This window comes from Lissotriton vulgaris, chromosome 9 (genome assembly GCF_964263255.1).
Source record: "Lissotriton vulgaris chromosome 9, aLisVul1.2, whole genome shotgun sequence".
Lineage (NCBI taxonomy): Eukaryota > Metazoa > Chordata > Amphibia > Caudata > Salamandridae > Lissotriton > Lissotriton vulgaris.
The window spans coordinates 543,359,176-543,371,603 of NC_141697.1; the positions used below are offsets into that span (position 1 = coordinate 543,359,176).

At 45.0% G+C, this 12,428-nt stretch overlaps 1 protein-coding gene across 2 annotated transcripts in view; it reads right to left on the reverse strand.

Annotated features, from left to right (window-relative positions):
- The window catches only part of SYVN1 (synoviolin 1), a 267,012-nt gene that overhangs the window by 190,676 nt on the left and 63,908 nt on the right, over positions 1-12,428 (reverse strand). For both annotated transcript variants that reach the window (XM_086938027.1, XM_086938028.1), the window contains exon 2: positions 4,200-4,354. In XM_086938027.1, the coding sequence (XP_086794153.1) occupies positions 4,200-4,331 (132 nt within the window). In that variant the 5' untranslated portion in view covers positions 4,332-4,354. The remainder of the gene's footprint in view (positions 1-4,199; positions 4,355-12,428) is intronic.

A 12,428-nucleotide genomic window follows, 5' to 3' on the forward strand; every position in this document is an offset into this window, starting at 1 on the left:
CAATGCTGCACTTCTATTTACTCACTTTCTAAAATTGCAAGTCTACTACTTCTACGGCTCTCAAAATGATATCTGCAAAGGGGCTTAGTATCAAAAGAGAGGAGTCTTGGGCTATTACTGCTCTTGCAGGAGCAGAAGGTCCACACACGATGTGCCCAAAATACACGTAATGCAAAGGTTGTCGTGTTGTTCCTAATGACAGAGAAAGGTATAAGTACAGTCTGTAGTGCAAGCGGATTAGAACAGGGTAGCCTGGTGATCACCCTGGGAATCCATTTTGTTGGATTTAATGCCCTCACCCACCCTTTCAGGTGTCATGCTTTATCATTTGGGCCTGCTCCTCGTTGGGTCGGCGGTGCAATACCCAACGGGCAACACCTCATAGAGGGGCTCTTTGGCGGAGAACTTTTTCCAACTGCCGTATAGATGAAGTGCGGGTATGGGGCCAGGATTCAGGGTAGACATACAATACGGAGATCTTTCCCTCTATATAGCATTGTGGTAGAAGATCTCCTGAAGCTTTACCCGCTGGACACTGTCGTTGTCTGATTGTTTTTAACTTTAGGTGAGTTATGAATAACTGCGTGCAACAAATACCAATTTGGTATTTCCTGTTAAACACAAGGTTTTTATCTTCACATGTCACTCCCACCGAATCCCCACTGTTGAGAGTGCTTGACACACTTGTGCAGGGGCGGATTGGCAAGGCGGGCATTCGGGAATGGGCCTAAGGGCCGGTGCCTCAGTGCCCTCTGTGGGCCGTTTTTTTTCTCCCCTGTCCCAGTCCACAGAGAGTGGACTAGGAAAGGGGAGAAAAAAACCGGCCCACAGAGTGCACGGAGACAGACAGAGAAAATGAAAGCAGCCTCGCTGCGGCCAGACAGCGATTGTCAGCTGTGGCCTCTCCTTCACCCCTGCCCTGCCAAGCAATCAAGCTGAGGCTGGGCAGGGGTGATTGTTGGCAAGAATCGGCCTCCCTGGGGGCCAGGTGTTTCTCAGGCCTTTGAGCCATTTTCACCTCGGCTCCCCTGGGGCCCATGCAGCACAGAAACGGTGTTAGTCTTAACACCTCGCCCACAGCCCTTCACATTCAGGGCATAGTGGGCGAGGAAGAATGGGTCTTGCTATGGGGGCCACGTGATGTTTGGAATTTTTTTATTTTATTTATTTATGCAATTTTAAATAGCGCGGACTTTACCCGAAGGTGTCAGAGCGCTTCACACAAGGAACAGCAATAATACATGAGGAGAAAAATTACAAGTGGACAAATTACAAAAGCAAACGTTAAGTTACATGAATCAAAAGTGACAATAGTGAAACCAAAATACATGAGGTAGCAATCGGTACATTACAGGAGGAAAAGTGATGTGTGCAGGTTATAAAAGCGTACAAAGTACAAGTAGAGGTATAATACTGCAATAAATGGAAGACACTCCAGCACAAGAACAAACGTTACATAGGCAATGGTGGCACTTGTGCAAGTATCTAAAGCAAACAAAAGTGAGAGGTAGCATACAGGGTGATACCAGAGAAAAGAAATGTGTGCAAGTTACAAAAGGGTACCATACACAGGTACAAGGGTAATACTACAGTAAATGGTAAACACTCAAACTGCCAGAACACACTGGGAAGGCACTTCCCATGCATCAGCTTCACCTCAGCCTCCCCCCTGGCTACCTGGCTACCTTGGATGACCCAGAAAGCTGTGTTTTGTGCTCCCCTGCCAGGACATTTTCCCGAGGCCTGGAGGGCTGATTAATTTACTAATTGCAGGGGCTTTACCTCTGTTCATGTGCTCCTGAGCTGAAGGTCTGGGGAGGGCTAAGTAGGTTAGCAATAGCAGGGGCTTTGCTGCTTTTCAGGGGCTCCTGTGCTGGAGGGCTGGAATAATTTTGTGACAGAAAGGGGCCTTGCTATTTTTTTTAGTTGCTCAGCATGTAGGCCATTGGCACCTTTGCCCTGTGTCCTGTGCAAGAACAGTATCCTCCCACTTTAGTTCCTTGCCTGTGCAAATAGTGTTTCATGAAAGAGCACGCCCCTTGAATGTGGGCCACGCCCCTTAAATATGGGCCACGCCTCTTGAATGTGGGCCACTATTTTCGTCAGTGCCCGGGCCGAATTGTGATCCCAATCCGACCCTGCACTTGTGTAATAATGCTATGACACGCATGAATCACAGCATGCGTTACACACAAGTATCACAGTCATTAATGCAACGTGTTATAACTTGTTTGCGATATGTTTTTTACCCCCCCTTTTTTTGCCTCCAACAGGTATTAACAATCGCAACCTGAAGAAGGGTAATATAGTAATGTTATCCCTTTCACCCACTAGGATGGTAGCCAAATGAGCTTACATACACCATACCATGTGGCAATAGTGTAGACAGTTACATATACTCTTAGATACTTGCTAACTAGTCCCCCTGGTCCTGAAGAATCGCTCAATAAATTTTAGAGTAGCGAGAAACAGGTCGCCCGGACTCTAACACATTCCAGAAGAGAGTGGGAAACATCACTTTCCACTACTCTCCTCTAGGATATCGTTTTTAACTAAAGCAGTGGCCCTCCTGAATAAAATGTCTCTGGTACCACTAGCTTTATTTTAATTCACATAGTTACGTCTACCCTGAATCCTGGCCCCATACCCGCACTTCATCTATACGGCAGTTGGAAAAAGATCTCCGCCAAAGAGCCCCTCTATGAGGTGTTGCCCGTTGGGTATTGCACCGCCGACCCAACGAGGAGCAGGCCCAAATGATGAAGCATGACACCTGAAAGGGTATGTGAGGGCATTAAATCCAACAAAATGGATTCCCAGGGTAACCACCAGGCTACCCTGTTCTAATCCGCTTGCACTACAGACTGTACTTATACCTTTCTCTGTCATTAGGAACAACACGACAACCTTTGCATTATCTGCAAAGGGGCACCCGTATAATCAGGGAGAGTTCATAAGGTAACCGGCAGAAGCACAAAATCATTTGATGACTCAATGGGTGGGCGGGAATTGAGATATGGGAGAGAGAGAAGGAAAAAAGAGGTTCTATGGGTGGAGGGAAACAGATAGGTAAAAGGGGAGGAGAAAGAAAAACTGAGGCGAGAGAGAAAGGAGAGAGAAGAGTTAACAGTGGAAGAACAGGGTGCAAAGAATAAAGCGAGGAGAGAGAAAGACAGGATGGGGAGAAGGGAGGTGAGAGGCCAGTGGTTGCTAATTTTTTTATTATCCCCTCCACACCCCCATGACTCAGGTAAGGGGGTTGGTTCAGTCTCAGCAGAGAGACGGCAAGGTGTGCTGCTGTGAGAGGGACATTTGTGTTTGTCATTTTCAAACAGCACTCTACCAGCCTCCTGTGTGATCTCTCAGTGAAAGGTGGTGTTGTGTGCAGTGGCGATTTGCAGTTCACTTTAGACTCAATGTGGACTTCTAAATCTATGGGATCTCGGAGACCACTTTGTTTTGTTAATAGGTGTGAAGGCTCTTAATGAGGTGTTGATAGCATATCTGCTATGGAAATTGGTCTCTCTGTTAATATCAGCCATATGCAAGGACCACAAGGCAATGGACGTACCTCTTAGATTACAACGGCTTCATCTTCAGAGCAGATGAGGTAGAGCGTTATGAACTATTATTTTAACGGAGTGTCACTCAAGGCAGCGATCTAATCTAATAATGACTAAACTGAAACAGTTTCAAAAGTAAAAGAAGCACATTGCAAGCTTAAAGTCCTTATTTTTACACTGTGTTTGTAGTGTAATTTACATTCCAAATATTTTGATGGCAGGGTCGTTCTTAGGCTCTTTCAGCCGAGCCCTGCTCTGGCTCGGTTCTCCCAATTAATTTGATTTGCCTGCCAGCCCACCTCTGCTTCCTAGTCATATTCAGGTAACACACATGACACCAGACTTGCAAACACCTTGTCATTCTGGCCGAGATTCCTTTGGTCTACTATCGATTACGCTGACAATGCAGATAATTGGAAACTTGCAAATAAATCAGTTAAGCTTACAATGGCTGTCGTGCTTTGGTTAACAGAGGGAGGGCTTAATGGGTCCAATTACCCAATACAAAGAGTGAAACAGAGCAGAAACAGGCAACATATCTAGAGAGCGGTCTAATCAAGATCTCAATGACAGCATACTAAAGGGAAACATTGAGTGGACAGCCCCCTTTGCTGTCCCTCCCATTGTGGTACTCACCGCCATGCTGGGACTGGACTTGGTGAGGTACACGACCGTGGGGTAGAACTGATGTTTCAGGTAGAAAGCGTGGGCCACCACAGCCGACGTCAGTGCCAGGCTGGCACCGATCATGACTGCGACGCGCAGCATTTCTCCGGCCGGACCTTAGGGCCCTGGAAGGCAAGAAAAAATTTGAATCAGAGTAGACAGAGCACTGACAAATCAAAATAAACTCTTAAGCGATTTGCGAGGGGATTTAGTTAATAAGAATATATTAGCATTTTCCTTTATTCACAACTTGCACACTCCAGACATAAGTGCTGCAGCAGACCTCAATTCACACAGTGCCAATTTCATGCAATTTCGGGTCACTTCTCACAGTCACAGGTGAGGAGGCAAAGTCAGACAATGGCAGGGAAGACTAGCTGGAAACAACTGCACAAAGTGGCTTTCCAGCATGTCTTTGGAGGCTGTAAGCAGCCAATGTCCATTAAGGGGCGTGAAAATAGCCAGGACATTGGTGTACCAACTCAGTGACCCATTTTCTTTTCGGGGGTGGAGCGGATTGTTGGAAGGTAGAGACTAGAGTGCCTCTTAGGTAGCTCTTGGCATGAGCCCTACATCACCACCCCTCTCCTCACACTGTGAAATGTATTCATAAGTTGATTGATATGGTGCTGTGTCCAAGGCTGTAAATGTGATGAAAACACAGGGGGAGGGCGTGGCTTAAAAACACTTAAGGTAAAAATCTGTGCGCAGCATAGTCACCCGTCTGGCATTTTGCTGCTTCTATCATTGCATCTAGATACACGATACAAGTGACATTACACTTACAACAAGCGAGGTCGCGTGGCTTTGGCAACGGTTGTTAGATGCATAAGATAAATAAGCAACAACTATGGCTTCATTGCATATAATTATTTAAAATGCCTTAGTTTGTATTGGAGAGATTGTGACGTAACGGCTAGAGCTGTCAACTCTGGAGCTCGGGAAGCAGGTTCGAGCCTTGGCATGGACACAACATCCTGTGGAGAAAAAAAATGTCCTTGTGTGATGTGATTGGTGCTAATGTAAAGGGCACCGGAATCTCTTTTAAGTTACATCAAAAACTGTGAAGGGTGGTACTGATGTGGAATTTAAAACTAATTTTATAAAATTCCCAAGGGTGAGGGCAAAAATGACCGATGGGGACTAGTCTCAGCTTCTGCTTTTTAAAGCTGCCAGTGCGGAGCACTGGCAGGACCCGGCCCACTTGAAGCCCTGGCTGCGCCTCAAATTCTGTGCTCTTTGTCCTCTGACTTATCTTAGTCGAAAACACTTGTGAAGTCAGATTCATAAATAGCATTAAGTGTAAACAACTCTCCAAAGGCTAATCTTTTATAGTTCTAAATACAAGTAGGGCTCACGGTTTTATGGTATTTATATTTGTCATTACCGTTTATTTATTCATATTTCTTTTTTGAAAATTTTACCTGTATTTATCCAGATCTATTTTAGGTTTTGAGAAAAAATGAAGCTGAAATGTGTATATTTCTGCATTTATTTAACCAGTTGATGTTCACTTGTGCCCGAACACCTGACCGGTTTTAATGATATTTACGGGTGCCGCTCGCAGCCGTTTTCAGTGGGCATTTTTGGAAACTCGGTCCGATTTGGGACTAATCTGTGTGTTGGAGCCTGACTACGGACTCTGGGAAGGTGATTAATTTAACTTTGTTCACGGCGCGGGACTGCGAGGACCAGCAGTCTCCGCGCGCTCTGATTCAACGCAGCTGGGCCTCTTCCCGCCCTCTTCCTCCCTCTATTTAGATATTCTTTTACCCGCGCCTCGCGGGACGCGTGCCGGGCAAAGGGCGAGCCCGTCCGAGGTCGAACGAGGCCGGGCTGGGCCACCTCCTTTGGTTTTGGGTTAGCATAGAGAGCTCTTCAGGTCACCATTTGTACAGCAGGTTATTTTATTTAATTTTTAATGTTCTAATTTCCTGCGTACATTGTTTGTATCTTGCAATTGGGTGTGTTATTTAGTACTGACCTCCAATGGCATTATGTTCCGGGAAGGGTAGAAAGGTGACTCTTTCCACCAATGGGGGGGCGGTTACTGGTACTATCGACCAATTTATTATAAGAGCTACAGTGGTTTTGGAAAAAGAAATAGCCCTTACTGAGAAACGATTGTCCCTAGACCTCTTAACGGGTAAGCGATCATCGTTGGGCCTTATTGGGTCAGCGGTGACCCCTGAACAACTAGCACCTAAAGATCCTCTTGTTGTTCAGAGCCCAAGATCCAGCCCTCTGCAGATAGGGTCCGAAAACTCTGTGGTTTGTTCCTTATCGAATTCTTCTGATGGGAGCAATGTTTCTAGCAGTTCGCGACGAATAGAGTCGCAAAATCCCCTTCACTACATTGTCCCCAACCTAAAACTCAAAACCCGGTAATCCCAAGGAGTAAAAACACCAAGACCAATTTTTTTTCTGGTAAAAGGAAAAGAGGGGATGGCCCTCAGAAGGGTGGTTCAGCAAAAATGTTTAAAAAAAACTGGTTAAATTAGGTTATACCCCATTCGTCACAGCCCCCTAGTCCGATTATAGCCTCCCCGATACAAACCAATTGCCTATCCAAGGCAGTGCAAAAGAGGGACTTTTAGTAAATATAGAAAAATTAGTTAAATCACTGATGCTACCCCTTTTGGAGAGAACAAAAATGATTTATACCAAACTTGAGCAACTTGAAAAATTAGTATCAGCAAACACTAAAACGCTGGATATTCTAGCGAAAGGTATGAAGAGCCCAAGTGTTGAAGCCCACGTCTCCCATGAAACAGGGTCCGGTAGCAGTGGAAGGGTAGCACAGCAAGTTGATAATGTTAGGGCCAATTGCCAGAACCCTAAACCTTGTGTTGAGAAGCACCCAGTAGAGAGTAACCCACTGTGTACTAATAGGGTGCGGGGTACGGGGGCAGGCGAGGTGTTGAGATCTCCGCATGTTCCGCCCGAGCAGATTGCGGAGAGACAGCCAAATGGCCCCCCAATATTGGGAAGTGTGAATAGCAACCAGCGGCTGCCCAGTATTAACCTCCCCCAAGAGTCTGATCCGTACACGGTCATATTGGTGGGAGTCCCTGGGATTAGTACTGAGAAACGGGAAACCCACATGGAGTTGAAAAATAAAGTTACGCATTGGCTAAATATGAATAGAACATTACCACCCACTTTAATTGCAGAGATATTAAACGTGAGACGGGTGAGCTGGGTGGGCACTAGAAAAAAGGACAGAGGGCGACTGCGCAATTGTCAACTTTAGAGATCCGTGGGTGGTTGAGTACATTTGCAGTGAGCCGAGGTTGGATAAATTGGGAGTTATCCAACTCCTAGGTCTAAACTACTTTTACGGTGGCTTGAACAGAGGTCCATCCCACCACTTTAACAATATACATAGGTGGAGACCTAATTGCCTCAATCGGTTTGCCAGGGATGAGTATTATCTCCCCCTGTCTAATCGTCTTTGAGCCACTAACAGGTCTAGAAGTGGTGGAATGACTTAAGACCATTTCTTGTGGTATCACTGTTACCCAGGTAAAGGGTGGGGACGAAAAAGATAGTCATCTAAGCTGGGCGATGGCTGATATAGGGGAGGGTTCATCTGTGGATGATGATGCCGCTGGTAGCGGCAGAGCATGTTGTGCTCCTACCGGGGTGGATTTAATTTATCATGGGGAGACTGCACTGGAGAGGTCAGGGGGTGGTTGGGTGGCAAAACATGGTGTGGAGGGGTCGTCCTCAGGCCCTCCAGTTGGAGGTGTTCCCATAGCGGGAAGGAGGTCAGCTGGGTCAAACTTGATGATGATAGAACAAATCAAGCCTACTACTAGGGACAAATCAAGCCTACTACTAGGGACAATCTGTTAAAATAGTCTCGTGGAACATTGCAGGGTTGAAAAACAAACTTGCCATTGCAGAGTGGTCTGATTTTGTGGATGACCACAATATCCTGATCTTTCAAGAAAGCTGGGCTCCTGACCCCATCCACCGCCTGGGATACTTAAACTTCTATAAACCCGCTACGAGAGGCAAAAGAGGGAGACCATTAGGTGGCCTCACTATCTGGGTTAGGCAGTCACTTAGCCTCAGGTCATCTGAAGTAATAGTGGATAACCCTGATATTCTTGAGATTAGGCTGACCCGTCCCAATCAATTGGAGATCATTATCATTAACATCTATACTAGAGGTCAGTCAGGAGGGAGGAGGGAGGGAATAACCAACGAGCTGGATCTCATCCTTAACTCCGTTGGGATGGAAGGCCTTGTGATTGTGGCAGGGGATTTGAATTGTACTTTCGAACCCCTAGTCCTTGAGGGGGAAGACATACTAGCTGCAGAAGATGCACAGTGGGATATCCCCCATCTTGTCCTAAACCCAATAAAAAAAGTGGCCTGAGGCTGCCCTGCAGTGGCTGGGTTTGTGTCTAGAGTGGGGTTTGAGAGCAGTCAATGGTCGTTCTAGCTCTGATAAAATTAGACGGGTTACTTTAGACAACGGTATTCACTTGAGTCGTATTGACTATATTTTATTAAAGGTCGAGTAGTGGTCCCTTCTCGAGGACATGATAATTTCTGCTCGCCCAGAGAGTGACCACAACCCGCTCCTTCCAAGTTTAAAAATTGAGGGAGGTCTGGAGCATGTTAGAGCGTTGGAGATTGTCACAGCAGAGGCCCTCCTCACAAATGACAGGCGTAGAGTTCGGTGGGACAGGGTAGTTGATGATCCCCAAATTTTTGCTAGGATCTCTCAAGAAGTCTCCTCTACCCTGAGTGCCTTTAAGGCACTGGGTGAACATGAAGAACAAATAGCGACCACCTGTGTACTTCATGAGCAGCTTTTTGGGGTTTTGAAATCTCTCTTCTCCAAAAGTGGTAATCCTAGCAAACCTGCTTCTAAAAATCCAGGGAACTCATGGTATAACAAATCGTGCCGACTGGCATATGGTTCTCTGGTTAAAGCTATAAAATCACGAACCACTGAGAACATTAGGTTAGCAAGGCTGGTGTACAAGAAAACCCTCAACCAGGCTAAGAAGGATTGGGATGACCAACATTGGCAGGCTTTACTTGAGGCCAGTAGGTCGAGAAATCAGACAAGGTTCTGGCAGGTAGTTAAATGGGGAAGCACTGTGGATTCGCAAGTTCCGGTAAACCATGTGTTTGCCGAAAAATGGGTTGATCACTTTGGCTCACAGTTTCAGGGTCTGGATTCAGAAATAGTTCCGGCACCAGTTGATCTTATTCTAAAGTCACCGACCTTGTGCCATCCCCTTGTGTTCGCCAGTAAGGATGCTGAGAATGCACTCAAGTTGGTACAAGGTGGAAAAGCCCCAGGTGTGGATTGTATCCCGGCCGACCTATTCAAATATGACTCTAATAATTGGGTGCCTTACATTACTTTTCTAGCTAATGCTATAGTGAAGGGGGTTCCAATCCCGGATTCGTGGCGGGGCGCTGAGATACTGCCTATATTTAAAAAAGGTGATCGTTCTGCCCCGGGGAACTACCGCCCTATCAGCTTAATAGATGCCATCCAGAAAATAATAGCCAGGATGGTGCTGGCCAAGATCCAGGCATGGATGGATCATGCGAATGTTCTGTCCCCACTACAAGCAGGTTTTAGATCTTATGTCAGCACGATCGACCAGGTGTTTAGATTTATATTAATTTACTGGAAGGTTGTCATTCTGGGTGGTGGAACTATTTACGCAGCATTCGTAGATCTTAAGTCTGCCTTTGACTTGGTTCCCAGAGCCAAGCTATGGGTCGCATTGGGAAATATGGGGATGCCATGTGATCTTCTTGAATTAGTGATTAGACTACACAAACATTTTGCACAGGTTAGATGGGGTAAACAGAGGCAGGTTACAGAGAGATTTCCCGTCTCCCGTGGTGTACATCAAGGGTGTGAACTTGCACCGACCCGGTTTCTGTTGTTCATCAATAGGGTCGTGCAGTACTTCACAGTATTCCCAACTAATGCCCCAGTTTTAGGAGGTACCAAGTTCCCGCTTCTTATTTTCGCGGATGACACCCTAATTTTATCTAAAACTAGGAAGGGTCCTCAGTCCGCTTTAAATAAATTAGAGGAATTTTGTCAAATTAATGATCTTTAGGTTAACGTAACTAAGACAAAATTTATGGTGTTAACCAAAAATAGGCCACTGCAGAGTCATCTTAGTATGAATGGAGGTGAGCTTGAGCAGGTAAAAGTCATGACTTACCTGGGGGTTGTGTTGGAAAATAGGCTCAGCTGGAAACCCCAGCTTGATATACTCTCCCTGAAGTTTGCTCAGCTAACAGGGTGTTTAATCAAGGAGCAGAGATCTGCTCTGACAAAAAGGATAGGCCCTGCTTTAAAAATCTATAATGCAAAAATAAGTTCAGCGATTCTGTACGGAGCGGACTTATGGGCTTTCTCAGACCTATCATCGTTAGTCAGAGTCCAAAACAATTCCTCCGATCCCTTGTAGGTTTGCCCCAATCCAGCCCCATGAAGCCCCTGTTACTCAACATGGGATGTCATTCTATTGACTATGTAGCACGTTTCAGAACAGTAGCCTTATGGAGGAGAATATGGACAACCCCTGAACTGGCACTTTTTGCCAACGAAATATTGGACCCAAGATCTGTAGTGGGCTCGGGTAATATTCCCTGGTTCAGGAAAGTAAGATTATTATTGGAAAATATGGGTCTAAGTCACTTGTGGTCAGCACCAAATATTAATGTTTTCCCATCGAAAAAAGGATTTTAAAGATCTTTATTGGGCCACTGTAAGACAACAACTCATTGTCCAGACTGATACCACCTCTCTGTCTGGTAGGTTCTTGGAACATAAACTCGACCCCTTTTTAGAGGATTACGGGGATATTATCACGAAGAGTGGCGACAAAGTTATATCACCAGTTTAGGGTCGGGTCGCTTCCACTGAGATCATTTACCATCAAATGGCGAGGACAGTCAAATGAGTTTTGCCCATGGTGCATTGACCAAAAAGAGTCACCAGGCCATGTATTTTTTGTATGCCCCGCCTATTCAGCCCCCCGGAGCAAATGGTTAAAACCTATTTGTAACAAAATGAGAACACGGGAGGGGTTGGTGGTCTTACGTATTTTGAGGGCAGAGAGAACAGAACTGGTGGTCATAGCTGTAGCAAAGTTCTTAGGCTGGGCGTGGACAATCAGAGCTAAGCACCCAATAGCTAGCTGATAACTGTTTGAAATCTGTTTTTCCAAAAATGTTAGTACATCTTTAATATGATGTTTTCGTTGTATCTTAATCTAATATGTATGATAGCTTATGTAGTTTTATAGATGTAAATTGTGTTGTAGGATTTAATCTAATTTTTATGTCTAGTACCTAATGTTAGGGCTTTCTGTTTTTAATACCCTTTGAAAACTGGTGTAAAATTGTGTAGAGTGTGTTATTTTAACGATGTCTTTTATGATGAAATATTTCGAAACAAAGACGTATGAACTGAACTGATATACACACACACACACTCAGATGGTAAAATATGCACTTGTAAGAAAATTTGTACATTTTATAATCAAGATTGTGCAAAACTACTGCTGTTTAAGGCCCTTTACTAGAATCCATATTTTTTTTAAACCCCCTTGCCTAGTTTATCTCACAAGCTATCTTTCCTACGGGCCCTATCGGAGTTTGATCAGCCTCGAAAGCAGCTAGACCGAAACAAATCTTTTTTACGAGACACAACACATCAGGCTAAACTTCTGCATTCTTGTTTTGCTTCTAATTCTGTGTGAAAAAAATTAAAGTCTTTTTTTTCCCTGGGCAAAGATAACTATCACTGGCAGTCGCCAAAGCTTACATGATCCATCAGGTAATAGGCAGACCAGAGGGAACGTAGTCACAAAGGGTAAAAGAAAATAAAGAAAATGAGACACGTCTCCCAGTTACTGGCTTAGAGTAGTTATCACATGGTCATGTGGGAGAGAAAAAGAAAGTCAAATATAGTCCACCAATGACTTTAAGGCTGCGTTCTGGTAAGTATTTATTTATTTTATTTTTTATTTTGAAAGTTTTATATAGCATGAAGAAGATCTTTGCAGATATCAGAGCGCTTTACAAAGAAGGGGTACGAACAGGAGAGCGAATAACAGGCCATTAGGCGTAGCGTAGTTGTAGGTAATAAGTGGGGTGGGGTAGGTACATGAGGGAGCATAGTCAAACAGGTAAGTCAAT